The sequence below is a fragment of the Symphalangus syndactylus genome, chromosome 14 (assembly GCF_028878055.3).
Source record: "Symphalangus syndactylus isolate Jambi chromosome 14, NHGRI_mSymSyn1-v2.1_pri, whole genome shotgun sequence".
Taxonomy (NCBI): Eukaryota; Metazoa; Chordata; class Mammalia; order Primates; family Hylobatidae; genus Symphalangus; species Symphalangus syndactylus.
Genome location: NC_072436.2, coordinates 117,161,128 through 117,179,590, shown reverse-complemented (window position 1 = coordinate 117,179,590; position 18,463 = coordinate 117,161,128). Strand labels below are relative to the sequence as shown.

Sequence of the window (18,463 nt, the reverse complement as noted above, 5' to 3'; positions counted from 1 at the left end):
AACAGACCCCAAAGGGTTGCCACCTCAAGCCCCGTGCCTTGTCCAGGAATACACAGGCTCTTTTGATGTCAGGTAACTTTGCCGTATGATCTTTGTGGTGTACCTGGTAGGTCACACCCTGTGAGCGTGTAGATGCCTCCTCCCGTGCTGGCTGCTTAATTTCTTCTGTACTCATAATCCTGACCATTTTGAAGATCATCATTGAAATACTCCTGTTTAATGTGTGGCTACAAAGTGCTATCTAAAGATGCTCTCTAAAACTCAGCTCATGAAGATGAGAGGAACATCACAGGGAACTGTGTGACTTCTTAGCAGGCATCAGGGCAGATACTTAGAAATTAAAGTTGAATTTTAGAAACTTACATCTTACATTTTACATGCCCATCTTACATTTTAAGATATTTTAATGAGAAAAACTTGCATCCCAAATAATATTTCTGAATCTGAAAGGAAGTCAACTCTATTCCTAGAAGTTCTTTCTTCTTTTTTTTTAGACAGAGCCATTCTGTTGCCCAGGCTGGAGTGCCACCATTCTGTCACTCAGGCTGGAGTGCAGTGGCACAATCTCTGCTCACTGCAGCCTCGACCTCCCAGGCTAAAGTGATCCTCCCACCTCAGCCTCCCAAGTAGCTGGGACTGCAGGCATGCACCACCACGCCTGGCTGATTTTTTTTTTTTTTTTTTTTTGGTAGACTCTGGGTTTCACCATGTTGCCCAGGCTGGTCTCAAGCTCCTGGATTCAAGCGATCCTCCCTCCTCGGCCTCCCAAAGTGCTGGGATTACAGGTGTAAGCCACTATGCCCAGCTGTAAGAAGTTCTAATTCAGCACCAACTTTCAGGAGAAGACCAATTGTATGATTCCATAAGCGTCAAGGATTATCCAGCATCTTGTTAAAATTTGATTTTAACCAACTTCAAGCAACAAATCTGCGCAATCATGGTAGTGATAATAATTGAGTTGATGGCCAAGTCTGTTGGCCTCTCCCTGTGGTAGCATTGCTCCTACTGTAGTGTGCACTGTAGTGTGCTACCTCAGGAATTCAGAGGGAACATCCCCCAAAACGCAAGCTTGCTCTAACTTGTTCACCAGGAAGAATTATAGATTACATCTGTTCGCCCAGCCTCGTCATTTTCACTTTATAGAACCTCACAATTCTCCATAAACTTTATCGCACGTTATTTGCTGGAGATGGTGCCATGCTCCTTTCATGGATTAGCTGACATTCCTAGTAGGCTGGATATTTTAGGCTCAGTTTTGCAGGCTTAGAAATGGAGATTTGGGGCCAGGCACGGTGGCTCATGCCTGTAATCCCAACACTGGGAGGCCGAGGTGGGTGGATCACCTGAGGTCAAGAGTTTGAGACCGGCCTGACCAGTATGGTAAAACCCCCATCTCTAATAATTACAAAAATTAGCTGGGCATGGTAGCACACGCTTGTAGTCCCAGCTACTCAGGAGGCTGAGGCAGGAGAATGGCGTGAACACGGGGGGTGGAAGTAACAGTGAGCTGAGATGGCGCCACTGCACTCCAGCCTGGGCGACAGACTGAGACTCCATCTCAGAAAAAAAAAAAAAGAAATGGGGATTTGGCAAAATTAAGTCACTTGGGGTCCCAGGAAATTGGAATCTGAGACTGAAACACTCTTAGTGGGATCTGTACGGCAAATTATGTTAAAGGAGAAAATGTGAGAAACACAATAGAGCCTGGCATGGTGGTTCACACCTGTCATCTCAGCACTTTGGGAGGCCAAGGGGGAGGATCGCTTGAGGCCAGGAATTCAAGACCAGCCAGAGTAACAGTGAGACCTCCGTCTCTACAGAAATGTTTCTAAAATTGGCCCAGCAGTGGTGGCGCACACCTGTAGACCCAACTTCTTAGGAGGCTGAGGTGGGAGCACTTGAACCTAAGAGTTCAAGTGAGCCCTGATGATGCCAGTGCGTCCAGCCTGAGCAACAGAGCAAGATCCTGCCTCCAAAAACAAACAAACAATCAGTAGGGCGTCAGCTACGGGAGTTACTGTTTAGGTGCAATCAGATTAGGATGAGAGGATCCGAACTGATGAGCATTTCAGCAGGTGAAAGATGGTAAGTGGCCATTTCTATTAGCATTAAGTAGTCACCGATGTGGTTTCATCGGAATTCACAATACATGTGTGGCTCCCAAATTGAGTTTCAAAGTCTTGGGTTCATGGTGTCCCTCTGCCCAGCAAAATAAAGTGCAAATCTTACGGAGCAACACATTTTAAGTTCAGGCCTCAAGTACTTCCAGAGACAAAAATCCTGGGGACACTAGCTCAGAATGGGGGAAAGGGGACCCTGAGCCAAGAGTCAACCAGGATAACATGCAGAATCAGATCTGCAAAGGCTGCAGATACTGTAGTTATGAGACACACACAAAGCTTAAATATGTGGTTGGAAGTGTAAGAGCCTATCAAAACTGCTAGAATATAAGAAATCAAATAGGACAAAAATAGAATCATTGGCAGGGCGCAGTGACTCACGCCTGTAATCCCAGCACTTTGGGAGGCCGAGGGAGGCGGGTGGATCACTTGAAGTCAGCAGTTCAAGACCAGCCTGGCCAACATGGTGAAACCCCATCTCTATTAAAAATACAAAAAAATGAGCCAGGCGTTAATGGCGCTTGTCTGTAATCCCAGCTACTCAGGAGGCTGAGGCAGGGGAATCGCTTGGACCCAGGAGGTGAAGGTTGCAGTGAGCCGAGATCGCGCCATTGCACTTCCAGGCTGGGCGTCAAGAGCGAAACACCGTCTCAAAAAAAAAAAAAAAAAATCGCTGAAATTAATAACCCAGTGGATGGGTTAAACAGATTGCACATAGCTGAAAAGAAACAAAATCTGGACGGGCGCGGTGGCTCACGCCTGTCATCCCAACACTCTGGGAGGTCGAGGCGGGCGGATCACTTGAGATAAGGAGTTTGAGATCAGCCTGGCCGACATGGCGAAACCCCATCTCTACTAAAAATACAAAATTAGCTGGTCTGTAATCCAGCTACTCCGGAGGCTGAGGCAGAAGAATCACTCGAACCCGGAAGGCGGAGCTTGCAGTGAGCCAGGATCGCGCCACTGCACTCCAGCCTGGGCGTCAGAGCAAGACTCCATCTCAAAAAAAAAAAAATCTGAAGCAGTCAATGCAGTAGGGAGAAGTGGGCGAAAGGAAGGAGGCCACGCTGCTGGGTTTCAGGATGAGATGGACGTTGAGGGTGCATTCACAGAATCCCGGGAGGAGCCAGCTGAGTGGGGAAGGCACTAGGAGAGGGGAGGCGCTGGGCGCGGACTAAGCGGGGCGCGGTGCTGTAGGGAACGTGGGCTCATCAGGGCGGCCGGGGTTGAGGCGCAGGCGCTGAGCCTTCACCTCAGTCCGCCGAAGTGTGCAGAGCCTGGAGACGCGACCGAGGTCACCGGAAGCCCAGGGTGGCGGGGACATGCTCAAGCTACCGCGCGCTAGGGGAAGCGACCACTGCCACCCCGCGGATCCCATCAGCCTGGCCGGGAGCTCCCGCTGCCCCACTCAGCCGCGCTTCCGGCCCGAAGCCCCGCTTCCTCTGACGTCACGGCCCCTGCGCCCCCTGGCGGCGCGGCTGCGGCGAGACGCGCGGGCACCGCCCCCTCCGGCTGGAGGGCGGGACTTCCGGCGAGTGAATGACGGGCGCAGCCTCGGCAGCGGCGGCGGCGGAGCCCTGAGGCGACAGCAGCTGCGGGAAGCGACGGGCCGCGGCCTGCAGGACCTGAGGCAGCCGGGGAGGGCCGGGCGCGCCGGCCGGATAGCGAGCCGCGCTGGCGGCGGCGGTGGCCGCGATGATGGAGATCCAGATGGACGAGGGCGGCGGCGTGGTGGTGTACCAGGACGACTACTGCTCCGGCTCGGTGATGTCGGAGCGGGTGTCGGGCCTGGCGGGCTCCATCTACCGCGAGTTCGAGCGCCTCATCCACTGCTACGACGAGGAGGTGGTCAAGGAGCTCATGCCGCTGGTGGTGAACGTGCTGGAGAACCTAGACTCGGTGCTCAGCGAGAACCAGGAGCACGAGGTGGAGCTGGAGCTGCTGCGCGAGGACAACGAGCAGCTGCTCACCCAGTACGAGCGCGAGAAGGCGCTGCGCAGGCAGGCGGAGGAGGTGCGTGGGCCGCAGGACCCGCCCGCATCCCCGTCCCGGACCCCCAGCCAGCCCCTGGCCCCGGACCCAACACCCCTCCCGACCCCAGACCCCGCTCCGGCACCCCGGACCTCGGGACCCCCAGGCCCCGCCCCGAGACCCGCCTGGACCCCCTGTCCCCCGCCTCGGGACTTCCCCACCCCCTCTGCCCGCCGTGAGACACCTCCCTAGAGCACTCCCCCGCCTGCCCCGGGACCCCACCCCGACTCCCGGGGACCCCCTTTTCCGCCCAGGCCTGGGCCCTGGCCCCCTCCTCCGGGCCCCCAGCCTTGAACCTTCAGCCCCAAATCCGATGTGCCTGGCGTCATCCCCGGGGAGCTCAGCTTCAAAGCCAGGCCTCACTCTCCCCTCCCCACCCACCTCTGCATGCCAATTCCCTTTGCTTTCGTGCGTGTGTGTAGTCAAAACCGTTTCCCGGCCCCAAGTGCTACCTCTGTTGGCTGCCATTCTAAACCCATCTAGAAAAGGAATCTTTTGGTGTTCTTAGGGGGCTGCAGCCGTCTGTGGATGATGTTGGAGACCTTTCCCTTGTCCCTAATCCCGTATTTTGAAGGTCTGTGACATGGGTGAATTGGGTGGTTGATGTAAACACAGAACAAGGCCGCAGGCGGGCTGCTCCTCTGTCAGCAGAAGGAACACTCAAGTTTCTGGAGGTGATCTCTTTGCCCCTTGGTTCCTTGCTTGGCGAGATTGTTAGCTGATGTAGCCAGGGCTGAGGAACTCCACTCTGGCTTCTGAAGAGTTAAAAGTCTGAGTTTGAAGCGTTTGATTCTGTGCTAGGATGTCTCCATAACCTGGAAATCGCTTATTTGTGAAGCAGTTACAGGAGCCATGCCCTGTGGGGAGCACCACTTAGCTTCATTCATTCACCATCAGATACTGAGCTCGGCCTGCCTGCGTGTGGGCCCAGAGCCTCGCCCTTTGTCAGAAACAGGTTCAGGGAGGCTGGTTCCCATCCCTGCTTTGCCTCTGTGACCTTGGCCTGTCGCCTGCCTGGGGTTTGATTTTCCATCAAAGGAGTGAATTGCACTAGGCAATCTCTAAGCCCAGAAATTCTGTCATTCTAGGAGTTAGATAATGCTGTTTGACTTACGAATAGAAGTGTCTTAGGAAATGAGCTTCAATTCCTTTTCAATTAATTCGGCTTAACACATTCTTGACTTTAATAGGAAAATAAAAGATTGTGTCAGTATTTTGGCTTTTTCTGAAACCAAGGTGATTTATGGCCTAGTTTGGTTTAAAGCGTGTTTATAAAAATCATAACAGTAGGTTGTATCATTCCTCCTTTCCTGTGGTTTCTACTGCGTTTGGGCGTCGGGTCTGTCAGGAGGCGGTTATGTGTTGATTGGAATGCCCCGGTTCCAGCAAAGCTCAGTTAAAGCTCTCAACCTAAGGGAACGCAGGGATTCATGGATTTTGGAGCTCAGGGTGACTGTAGGCATTTTACTGGGAAGGAAACTTGTCCCGAGAAGTGGAGGGGCTGAACCAAGGTCACCTACCCCAGAAGTGCCCAGCCAGGATGCAGAGTGAACCCGACGCCGGCCTGAGCGCTTGCTTCCATGTCAGGCAGCTGCAGGCACCGGAGGGGTGCTCCCCAGAAGCCTGGAGTGCCAGGGCTGCCCTTGCTCAGCTGTGGAGCTGTGGCTGCACCCCTGTGCTGGGCACCGCCCTCCACTTCTCTCCCACACAGTGGCCTGACCTAGATTTCGGGGGGGTTTCTTTTTTCCACCTTGTACCTATGTGGTCAGTATAGTGGATGAGAAGGAACTGAAAGGAGAAAATCAAGATGGACAATGTTAAGGCTAGAAATTATAACCTTTCCGCTTAAAAATGAGCTCTGCACAGGATAGGCGCTGCCCGGCTCTGTGCGGTTTACATGCAAGCTGCCGTGAGTGCATCTGCCCTCCCCCAGGGCTCCCACTGGACCAAGCTGACGGGTGTGCGTGTGGTTTGCAAAGCTATCACCTTTAGTCTGAGACCCACCATTGCCCCAGCTCTTTAGAGAAGCTGCACCGAGGGCTTCGGGAGCTGAGCCCTGAAGCCAGGCAATGCTTGGCCAGCATGGAGGCTGTGATTAAACACCAACAGGGCGCCCTTGGAAAGACCTCAGGGCTTTACAACTAAGGAAAAGGGCTCGATGCTGTCAACATTTGGCATGCCTCCTCCTCTATTGAATCAAGCAGACCTTCATTTCCAACTTTGTAGATCAAGATCATTGTGCCCTGTGGGTCGGCGTCTTTTCTAGGCAGGGACTTGTGATCACATAGACGTGTGTCTGATAAGAGGGGAGCGGGACGTCACACGCTGCAGGCGTGTCTTGTTGCAGAGGAGCTCCTGGGTGAGCTGTCAGCAGAAGCTCCATCCCCAGCCACTCTTCTCAAGAAGGCTTAGTCAGAGATGGGTAACCTGAGCCACTGCAGCCTCTGAGCAGACAGAATCTGCAGGGTTTTATAAAAGCCTGAGCAGAGCAGACATCCATGTTCCCATCTTCTTGCCGGTCACAACCACAGTGACTCCCAGTGTGCTCTGATAACAACAGGCAACTGAGTGTATGGGAGTGACAGGAGCTAGAGAGGGTGGGGTCTCCCGAGAGACTGACCCAAGCAGTGGAGTCTGCAGACCCCAGCCTGAGTGTCAGCCCGGCCCTGAGGAGCCACACACCCTGGGTCCGTCCTCTTCCCCTCGCTGGGCTGCAGTGGCCGCGGACTTTGCAAGTCAGTTTCATCTCAAGATCCAAGCACCATCACTGGCTGTTGGTTGCCTGGAGAATTGTGGGCAGGCAGATGTAGCAGAGTCAGGGCAGAGCCCTTGACGGGTTCTCAGGGCCGCCGTGGACGGCAGGCACCGGACGTTGCTAGCCGCCTACCAGACAATGCAGTTTCTGGTTGTGCAGGTTCTGATACAAAGTTTTTTAAAACCCTCAAGTTATTTCCCAGTGGAAAAGAAGAAGGTGGGAAACAGCAGCTGAAAGGAGTGGGGGCTGGAAGGAGTAGATGCTGCCTCCACACTCACCGTCCGGTGCAGCTCCAGAGGAGGGCCAGGCAGAGCCACCACGTTTGCTGTGCTTACCCGGGCAGCAAAGAGCCCTTCTCCCATAGTGATCAACTGCTTAGCTTACAAGAGGAAAAATAAGGTGTGAGAGATGCCATGTGAGTATTAGCAGTCAGTATTTGCCTTAAAATCTTCTTTACCCTAAAGAAACTGCTGCTGGTAACACCCCCCAGGCTCATGGCAGGCAGCTGGAGTGGGCGTTCTCTCAACAAGACCAGATCGTGATGTTTGCTGATCATTCGGCATTTGATGCTATGTAAGGAAAGGATGCAAGGGAGGACAGTTTTATCCAAAACTTATTTTTTCCTAGTTAAATAAAAGTTACCGGCCAGGCGCAGTGGCTCTCAGGTCTGTAATCCCAGCAGTTTTGGAGGCTGAGGCAGCCGAGAGATGAGGTCGCGCCATGTTGCCCAGGCTGGTCTCAAACTCCTGGACTCAAGCAATCCTCCTACCTCAGCCTCCCAACATTTGACATTGGACTCCTGACCTCCTCATCTCAGGTCAGGAGTTTGAGACCAGCCTGGCCAACCTGGCGAAACCCTGTCTCTACTAAAAAAAAAAAAAAAAGAAAAAGAAAATTAGAAAATTAGCCAGGTGTGGCGGCAGGCCCCTGTAGTCCCAGCTACTCGGGAGGCTGAGGCAGGAGAATCACTTGAACGCAGGAGGCGGATGTTGTGGTGAACCAAGATCATACCACTGCACTCCAGCCCGGGCGACAAAAGTGAGACTCTGTCTCAAAATAAATAAATAAATAAAAATAAAAAATAAATAAATGTCATCCATTTCATAGAATATTTGGGTAGGATTCAGCTAGAGAAGACAAACACCATAACCCCGCTCTACAGAGATCATTACTCTGCCATTTTTTCTTCCTTTTTTTCCTCTGCCCCAGACGATCTGTAGGAAGTCTTTTCCATAAATGAATTAAGATGCTGAATCAGAAATTTTTATTTTTGTTTTTCATATGACATATAGTAAATTCACCACTGCTTGGCCAGAGTATGCGATTTCTTTTCCTGCCATGTTATGATATTAAGAACAGTTTTTTTTTAAATTTGCTTTAAATGAAGCTATCAAGATGGGGCTGCCAGAGTTGCCTTTCCTAGGTGCCTCTGAAAGCTGGCCTGGTGTAGCTGCATCACTCACCAGGAGTACAGCAGTCTCCCTAAAAAGTGGAGCAAATCCATGTAGAAACCATGGAGAAGGAGGTACCTGCCAGCCAAAGAGAACACGGGACAGAGGCCAAAGTGGGCCTGGAGGCCGCTGGGCGCAGCCTGCCCCTCTGCTGCTCCGCTGCAGGAGCCCCGGGCCACGCTGGCAGCAGTCAGACAGGGCCGAGAGGTGAGAGAAGTCAGTTCTTCCAAAACTGAGATTTCTAAGTGAAATATCTGTTTCATCTTTAAGTTTTTAAAACCATTTTGAAATACGTACAGAAAGGTTGCAGAATTAACACTCCTCACCCAGCTTCCCAAGTGCGGGTGTCTTCCCACGCTGCTTTCTCTGGCTGTGTAAGGGGCTCAGGGGCTCCTGTGTCCTTGTTGTGTCCTGTGTTCTGCGGTGGCCTCTCATTCTCTACTCTTTGCGACCTTGACCATTGCGACAGCACAGATCAGTCACTTTGCAGCTGTGCCTCAGTCTGGCTCATGGGCCCTGGGGACCAGACACGGGGCATGTCCTCAGGCCTCAGCAGGAAGATCCATGGCGTGCAGAGCCTGCTAGATCCTTAATCTGTGCCAGATGGGCATTAGGTGAGGGGCACAAGATTTTTGGATGGGCCCCTTTCCCAGGTTCCCATTTATTACCAGGGCGGGAGGATGAGCTGTTAGTGCATGAAAATCACTGCAGAAGCTCGCTGGGAGCTGCATGGGGTGCCGGCTCTCCGCACTTGTTTTCCTTTGCCCTGTTGAAAGTTGGGGTCCCAAAGCCGGGCGCAGTGGCTCATGCCTGTAATCCCAACACTTTGAAAGGCTGAGGCAGGTGGATCATGAGGTAAGGAGTTTGAGACCAGCCTGGCCAATATGGCGAAACCCCGTCTCTACTAAAAATACAAAAATTAGCTGGGCCTGGTGATGCACGCTTGTAATCCCAGCTACTTGGAAGGCTGAAGCAGGAGAATTGCTTCAACACAGGGTGGAGGTTGCAGTGAGCCGAGATTGCAACGCCACTGCACTCCAGCCTGGGCAGTAGAGGGAGACTCCGTCTCAAAAAAAAAAGAAAAGAAAAGAAAATTGGGGTCCCGAGCTCCCCTTGTCACCCCGAGTATCCAGCCGCCACTAGGTTCTGGTGTTCTTTCGGCCTCAGGAGTTCTTTAATGTCCCCATTTTTCATTTCCTTTGCTGCCTTCTGCTTCCAGTCACCACCATCCCAGGATCTCCCAGCCACTCCCACCCCCCCCCACTTCGCCAGACCAGAGAACCCTCACAAAGCATATCTGGTCTCTTGAGTGCTAGGCTGAATTCCAGGCAGGGGGATTAGCTGATTGCTCTCCTGGGGGGACATCTCAGATGGTGGTAACATGAGGGGATCTGAGTGACAAGGTGGGCCAGGACACTGGGTGGACAGAGTGAGGCTGTCTCCCCCAGGTGGCACCCCTGGGCCCACCTCTCACCAGCCTCATCTGCCTCTGGTCTTCTGGCTGCCCCCCATTCTGCAGACCTGCAGCTCCTGCCTCCTAGACCACCTGCCCCCACCCCACCCTCGGGGTTTACCTGGCCAGTTCCTCTCTCTGCCTGATTCGCTGGTGTCTACCTCCCCAGTGCACCTGCAGAGAAGCCCCCATCACCCACTCTGCCCGCCCCTGCCTGGGGAGCTGAGCCCCCACCAGGCCTCTCTCCCGGCTTCCGCAAGTTAAGCTGCTCCCTGCCAACAAGGGGCCAGCACCCTCTGGTTCATTCAGCCTGAGCCTGTTGTTTCTCTTTCTCGGCACACCCGGAGATGCTGGCCTTCTGTGTCTGTGGATAAGGGGAAGCCGGCTTTCCTCTGCCTCTGCACACATCTCACCAAACTGCAGTTCCTGAAGGTCAAGGACTGTCTCTTTGGAGCAGCCTTTCTGTCTGACAGAACGTTCTGGGATGATGGAAATGTTGTATTTGGTGCTGTCCACTTCAGTAGCTGCTGGCCACATAGGGCCGTTGAGCATTTTAGGTGTGACTCATGGAGAGAGGGCCGTTGAGCATTTTAGGCGTGACTCATGGAACTGAGGAACTGGGTTTTTAGTTGTATTTACTTGTTTCAGAGATGAGGTCTCGCCATGTTGCCCAGGCTGTTCTCAAACTCCTAGACCGAAGCAATCCTCCCACCTCAGCCTCCCGAGTAGCTGGGACTACAGGCTCGTGCCACCATGCCCGGCTGTGTTTTATTTTAATTAATGTAAACATGTGGCCAGGGCTTCCATACTGGACAGTGCGGCTGTGGGCAGTCTAGCCGAGCTGCCTGCACAGAAGGGCAGATGGTGAGTTACTCAGCTTCATGCAAGAAAGGAAGATGCTTAAAGGGTGGGTTTGTTTCCTGTTTAATGAACATTTTCCAGAAAGAGGGGAGATCCCGTAGCAGTGGGTTTCAGATACAGGAGACCAGACAGGAGAAAATATTGTGAGATGGGAAAGTGGATGCCAGTGACAGGAAACAGCAGAGAGGGGCTGAAGTTCTCGAAAGGCCTAGAGGAGCCTGGTGGGAAACCGCTCGCACCTCAGGACTGCCTGTGCTCAGGGCACAGGATCGACTTTTTCGCCTTGGGCTGCTTTTTCTTTTCTTTCTGTGGGTAACAATTTTATTGCAGTATCATTGACATACACTGAACTGTACATACTTAAAGAGTACAATTTGATGGGTTTTGAAATACATATAAACACCTGAAGCCATCCCTGCAGTCCAAGCAGTGTAGACGCCCAGACCCCAGAGTTCCCTGTGTCCTGTGTAACCCCCCTCCAACCCGTCCTTGCCCCACCTGTCCCCAGGTAACCACTGGCCTGCCTTCAGTCACTGTGGGTTGATTTGCATCTTCTAGAGCTTTGCACAATGGCCTCCTGCAGTGCATACGTGGTTTCCTGTGACGTCTTCCACTCTGTACAGTGATTCGGGGACTCACCCAGGCTGTGTGTGTCCTTCCCCCATGGCCAAGCAGGGTCCCAGCAGTGCTGTTTGCCCATCCGCCTGCCCGCAGGGGAGCTGGGCGGCTTGCTTTTATGTAACCTTCACGCATGAGCGGTTTGTAAGCCCGCTCACCCCATGGCAGGGTGCTGGGCCAAGCACTGCTCCGGGGGAGGCTGGCGGAGAAACCCAGAGACTAGAATCCGCTTTTGAGGGGATGAGTCCTTGCAGGGACCCTTAGAGTCCACAACATCATTACTCTGTTGCATTTTTTTTGAGCCACTGTTACAGCAAGAGAGCCGGGGCATGCGACGTGAAACACGACAGGGCCTTTCCTCAAGACCGCTCCTCCGTCTACGTTTCCCACACAGGGCCTAGGACATTTCGATTCTTGTTATCAACAACCAGATTCAAAACTTGCCTTTCGTTAAAGTTTCTGGGTGCCCCTTCCTCCCCAGGCCTCTGGGGAGTTTTGGGCTCCTGTTCCCTAACCTTTCCCCAGCCAGCCTGCCCATCACCTTTCCTTCTCCCCAGGAAATGAATTCCCAGATAAACGCACAGTCCCAGTGGGCCCTTGCACATGTGTGTCTCTGTGTCCCTGCCTCAGGTTAAAGCATTCATGTTTTGGGAGCAGGGACCCTTTGTCTACTGAGAAGAGTAAACTGAGGCTCGGTTAGCAGGCCCCTCGTTCAGGGGAACCAGAGGGAGTCGGAGGCTGGGGCTGATTAGGAAGTTTCAGAAGCCAATGTAAACTCCTAAGAATGCACCGGAGAATAAAAGTTTACTTGAGAATAATTTTTCCCAGGGAGATGTTTCATAGGATGGGACATTTAACTTGGGGTTTTAGTTTTATCTCCATTTTTCTTCTGCTGGTACCAACCATATAAATTTATATATATATATGTATTTCCCAATACAAATGTATATGTGCTAGTAAGACAGATGGGAAATAGATGTATATATATATATATATATCTATTTCCCATCTGTCTTACCCATTCTTGAAAATCAGTGCGTGTTCAACCAGTTGGGATTTGTTTCATGTGGACGCTGAACCCAGCAGTCCCTTTCACAGAACGTGAGGAAGCCTTGCTTTTCAACCTGATTTTTGGATTCCCGAGCTGGTGGCCAGATCTCTCAGCCCCACATGTAATACCTCAATGGAGAAATGTCCTTCCCTCGACCCATGTCCTGTCCAGCAGGCTTCAGGGGCAGCTTTGTAACTCCAGAGCCACCCCCTGCATGTCCTCTCTCTGTGTTTTAGATCTAGGTGGCCAGGCAGTTGTGGGAAATGGAAAGAGCTCTGACTGCCCCTTGCCAGCCCTGGGTAACCACAGCCATGCGAGGTCCCTGCCCGTACCTGGGAACTAGCCGTGAAGGGCATCTGCCAGGCATGTGCCCAGTGCCTGTCTGCCTGCTTAAGATAAAAGACCAAAAATGAGCGTTTTTCCTTTGGAAATTCATACTACCCCCTCATTCCCAGGGAAGGAAATAAGTTGATCGGTATTGCACAAGAACGAGATCTTTGATTCGTGTCAAGATTCGTTTCTAACCAACCAGCCAGAGCTGAATTGTTTCTCGCTGGTGAGCCTGGCCTAACGAACGTATGAGAGGAGGTTTGGAAGTTTTTTTGTTTTGTTTTGTTTTTTTTTTGAGACAGAGTCTCACTCTGTTGCCTAGGCTGGAGTGCAACGGCGCGATCTCCACTCACTGCAAGCTCCACCTCCCGGGTTCAAGCGATTCTGCCTCAGCCTCCTGAGTATCTGTGATCACAGGTGCCCACCACCACACCCGGCTAATTTTTTGTATTTTTAGTAGAGATGGGGTTTCACCATGGTCGCTAGGCTGGTCTTGAACTCCTGACCTCAGGTGATCTGCCCACCTCAGCCTCCCAAAATGCTGGGATTACAGGCGGGAGCCACCGCGCCTGGCCGAGGTTTGGATTTAATGTGTGACTTTACTCGGCAGGAAAGTGTCCATGGGTTGTGAAAGTCACCAAAAAGCCTGTTGATCGCCCTGTGAAAGAACTTACCTGGCCATTGCTCTCACATTCTGAGCCCACAATACTGTCATCTTGATTTTATATTGGACATTAAAAGTCAGTCACTGCATTAACTTTGTTTATATATAAAAGGAAGGATGATATCGTTTTATGGAATACTGAAAAAACTGACGTGGATTACTAGGTTTTCAAAGACCCTATGCTCTCAGGTCATTTCTTTTTTTTTTGAGACAGAGTCTCCCTCTGTCATGCAATGGCACGATCTCGGCTCACTGCAACCTCTGCCTCCTGAGTTCAAGAGATTCTCCTGCCTCAGCCTCCTGAGTAGCTGGGATTACAGGTACGCACCACCACGCCCGGCTAATTTTGGTATTTTTAGTAGAGATGGGGTTTCACCATGTTGGTCAGGCTGGTCTCAAACTCCTGACCTCGTGATCCGCCCACCTCGGCCTCCCAAAATGCTGGGATTACAGGAGTAAGCCACTGTGCCCAGCCAGGTTATTTCAATATGTATCTTGAAATTCACTGAAAATGCTGGGCATGGTGGCTCACGCCTCTAATCCCAGCACTTTGGGAGGCTGAGGTGGGTGGATCACCTGAGGTTAGGAGTTTGAGACCAGCCTGGCCAACATGGTGAAACCCCGTATCTACCAAAACTACAAAAATTAGCCAGGTATGACCAGGCGCAGTGGTTCACGCCTGTAATCCCAACACTTTGGGAGGCCAAGGCAGGCAGATCACGAGGTCAAGGAGATCGAGACCATCCTGGCTAACACAATGAAGTCCCATCTTTACTAAAAATAAAAAAAATTAGCCAGGTGTGGTGGTGGGCGCCTGTGATCCCAGCTACTCGGGATGCTGAGGCAGGAGAAACAGTTGAACCTGGGAGGCAGAGGTTGCGGTGAGCTGAGATTACGCTACTGCACTCCAGCCTAGGCAACAGAGCGAGACTCCGTCTCAAAAAAAAAATAAAATAAAAATTAGCCAGGTGTGGTGGTGGGCGCCTATAATCCTAGCTACTCGGGAGACTGGGAGGCTGAGGCAAGAGAATCACTTGAACCCAGGAGGCGGAGGTTGCACTGAGCCAAGATCGTGCCACTGCACTCCAGCCTGGGTGACGGAGTAAAACTCCATCTCAAAAAAAAAAAAAAAAGAAAGAAAGAAATTCACCGAAAAGCAAATTCTGAAAACATAAGTTGAATTTAATTTTCAAGCAGAGCCCTTTGGTCGTGGGAGGGATGGGGAAGTACATCTTAAAAACATGTCTAAAAAGGGAATCCTGTGGCATATTGGTACCTAGATGTGAGAGTTGTCTCGTGTCTCGACTGAGGAGCGACACCCGTGTTTTCCTTCATTTTGTCATCTCGAGTCATTGCTCCTCGGGATCTCAAAGGTGACCCACAGGTGGCCTCGCGTGTCCAGATGCCACACGGCATTTCACTAGACTCGATTAGGTAGGTAGCTGTGTCAAATACACGCTGCCCTGCAGCATGGATCACGAGCACGTGTACAGAAACCTTTCACTTTGCTTTCGTCACACCTTCAGTAGGTCTCTGGGACCAAGATACTACCGTGCTGTATTCCGGGTAGTTCTTTTATTTTTTTATAATCTAGTACTATGCAGGCCCATTCAACAAAAATGCTGATAGTTAAAATGTTATTTTTCTCAGCTCCGTTTATATTTTGTAATCGTGCTTTATAGATTTAAATTCATCTCTATTCCCCAAGTCCCCACTACTGAAAATTCTTGGTTCTCTCTTTTTTTTTTTTTTTTTTGAGATGGAGTCTCGTTCTATCGCCCAGGCTGGAGTGCAGTGGCGCGATCTTGGCTCACTGCAAGCTCTGCCTCCCGGGTTCATACCATTCTCCTGCCTCAGCCTCCTGATTAGCTGGGATCACAGGCACCCGCCACCCTGCCTGGCTAATCTTTTTTGTATTTTTAGTAGAGACGGGGTTTCACCTTGTTAGCCAGGATGGTCTCCATCTCCTGACCTCAAGATCTGCCCATCTCAGCCTCCCAAAGTGCTGGGATTACACACTTGAGCCACCAAGCCCGGGTGAAAATTCTTGGTTCTCTTAAATCAGAAGTAAATGATTTTTTTTTTTTTTTTTTTTTTTTTTTTGAGACAGAGTTTCACTCTTGTCACCCAGGCTGGAGTGCAATGTCATGGCCTCGACTCACTGCAACCTCTGCCTCCCGGGTTCAAGAGATCTCCTGCCTCAGCCTGCTGAGTAGCTGGGATTACAGGCATGCACCACCATGCCTGGCTAATTTTGTATTTTTAGTAGAGACAGGGTTTTACGATGTTGGCCAGACTGCTCTTGAACTCCTGACCCCAGGTGATCCCCCGACCTCGGCCTCCTAAAGTGCTGGAATTACAGGCATGAGTCACTGCGCCTGGCCAATGATCTTTAAATAAAAATATTTTCTGGGCCGGCTGCAGTGGCTCACGCCTGTAGTACCAGCACTTTGGGAGGCCAAGGCAGGCAGATTCCTTGAGATCAGGAGTTCGAGAGCAGCCTGGCCAACGTGGTGAAACCCCATCTCTACTAAAAATACAAAAATTAGCCGGGCGTGGTGGTGGGCGCCTGTAATCCCAGCTAGTCAGAGGCTGAGGCAGGAGAATTGCTTGAACCTGGGAGATAGAGGTTGCAGTGAGCCAAGATTGCACCACTGCACACCAGCCTGGGCAACAGAGCCATCTCCAAAAAAAAAAAAAGAATGTTCCAGCGTCCAGTCCTGGAAGCCCCATCAGGGGACTCTTCACTTCCTCAAGATGAGTTTTCTCTCACCCCAAGTCTAGCCCTGAGCATCTTCTCAGTGAAAACGACTCAGCATTAGGGGCTGGGCGAGGTGGCTCACGCTTGTAGTCCCTGTGCTTCAGGAGGCTGTGGCAAGAGGATTGCTTGAGCCCAGTAGGTCAAGGCTGCAGTGAGCCTTGGTCATGCTGCTGTACTCCAGTCTGGATAACAGAGCAAGACCCCATCTCAAGCAATCTTCCTGCCTCAACCTCCCAAGTAGCTGGGACTATGGGCATGCGACATTATGCCAAGCTAATTATTTTTTGTAGAGGTAAGGTCTTGTTATATTGCCCAGGCTGAGCTCGAACTCTTGGCCTCAAGTGACACTCCTGCCTCAGCGACCCAAAGTGCTGGGATTACAGGTGTGAGCCACTGTGCCAGCCTGAGACCCCATCTTTAAAAAGAAAAAAAATGGCCCCTTCCTAAGGGACAGAGACCTGGTGCCTACTGGCAGGTGAAATGCATAACCAAAAAATAAATATGTATGTAGGTGATTCAAAATGATTCTCAAATTAATCTAGAAGGAGAAACTAGGAATAACCAGGAAGATGTTGAAAAGGAAGATGTAAGAGGGAGAGCAGATATTAGATACTAGAAAGTACCATTACACCACAACACCAGTTTAAAAACCTGTGGTGCTGGCTCAGAAACACACTGAAATGTAGCCAGGCACAGTGGCTCATGCCTGTAATCCTAATACTCTGGGAGGCTGAGGGGGGATCACTTGAGCCCAGGAGTTTGAGATCAGTCTGGGTAACATAGGGAGACCCCTTCTCTACCAAAAAAAAAAAAAAAAAAAAAAACCCACAAAAATTAGTGCAATGTGGTGGCATGTGCCTGTGGGCCCAGCTACTCAGGAGACTGAGATGGGAGGATCGCTTGAGTCCGCGAGGTCAAGGCTGCAGTGAGCCTTGGTTGTGCCACTGCACTCCAGCCTGGGTGACAGAGGGAGACCCTGTCCCCAAAAAATTGAAAAATAAAAGTAAAAGAGAAAAAGCCTCAAAAACAAACCAAAAAAGTATAAAAGAAAGACATGTTGAGAGTTCTACAAAAGGGCACTGTCCCACTTTTTGGGGGGAAGTGTAAGTTGGGACACCCTCTGAGGAGTCACTTAGCAGTGCATGACCACGGCCTTGGAGAGCAGGAAGCCAGCAGGTGAATATACAAAGATGTGTGTGCACACAGCTTTTGTTTGTATGTTGGTTTTTCTTTTGAGATGGAATCTCGCTCTTGTTGCCTTGGCTGGAGTGCAATGGCACAACCAGTGGCAATCTCGGCTCACTGCAACCTGGATTCAAGCGATTCTCCTGCCTCAGCCTCCTGAGTAGCTGGGATTACAGGCGCACGCCGCCACACCCAGCTAATTTTTTGTATTTTTAGTAGAGACTCCCAACCTCAGGTGATCCACCCGCCTCGGCTTCCCAAAGTGTTGGGATTACAGGCATGAGCCACCGTGCCCGGCCAGCTTTTTATAATAGCAAACATTTTAAAGCAACCTGAAAGTCCATAAAGAGATAATGGATTGAGCAAACTGTGCCCTACCCACACACTCTCAGCAGAACACACACCTGCCAAAAATGGAAGTGGTAGAATACGCCTGTTGGTTTTTTTTTTTTTAATTAATTTTTTTTTTGCACACAAAAACAATAAACATTTTCTAAAAATACATACAAACAAAAAGATGCGTATCAAACATATTAGGAAGGTTGCACATGGGAAGTCGGGGAATAGAAATGGGGGGTGGGAATTAAAATAAATGAGAGAGGGACTTTATATGGATCAGTGATAATAACTCAATCCTCTATTTGACAAAGAAGAGGGAGAAGGAAGAGGAAGAAAAAGAAAGTGGGATAAAGGATCAGAAAGGGAGGAAAATAGAAAAAATTAGAGTATGACTCCAGGGTAGACCTGTTTTGTTGCCGCTGGGTTGGTTGGTTGGTTGGTTGGTTGGTTGGTTGGTTGGTTTGTCTGTTGTATTTTTCATATGTTTCGCCATGTTGGCCAGACTGGTCTCGAACTCCTAGCCTCAAGTGATCAACTCGCCTCAGCCTCCCAGAGTACTGGGACTACAGGCGTGAGCCACCACGTCCAGCCCCCACATTGCTTCTGGCCTCCGTGGTAGACCTCCCAGACGGGGCGGTCGGGCAGAGGCGCTCCCCACATCCCAGATGGGGCAGCCGGGCAGAGGTGCTCCTCACTTCCCAGACGGGGCGGCCAGGCAGAGACGCTCCTCACTTCTTCCCAGATGGGGCAGCCGGGCAGAGGCGCTCCTCACTTCTTCCCAGATGGGGCGGCTGGGCAGAGGTGCTCCTCACTTCTTCCCAGACGGGGCGGCTGGGCAGAGGTG

General features: G+C 51.2%; 1 protein-coding gene across 9 annotated transcripts in view; it reads left to right on the top strand.

Annotated features, from left to right (window-relative positions):
* Positions 1-1,602: 1,602 nt before the first annotated feature.
* The window catches only part of MAPK8IP3 (mitogen-activated protein kinase 8 interacting protein 3), a 63,597-nt gene continuing 46,736 nt past the window's right edge, over positions 1,603-18,463 (top strand). For all 9 annotated transcript variants that reach the window (XM_063618403.1, XM_063618407.1, XM_063618404.1 and 6 more), the window contains exon 1: positions 1,603-4,133. In XM_063618403.1, coding sequence (XP_063474473.1) covers positions 3,816-4,133 — 318 coding nt within the window. In that variant the 5' untranslated portion in view covers positions 1,603-3,815. The remainder of the gene's footprint in view (positions 4,134-18,463) is intronic.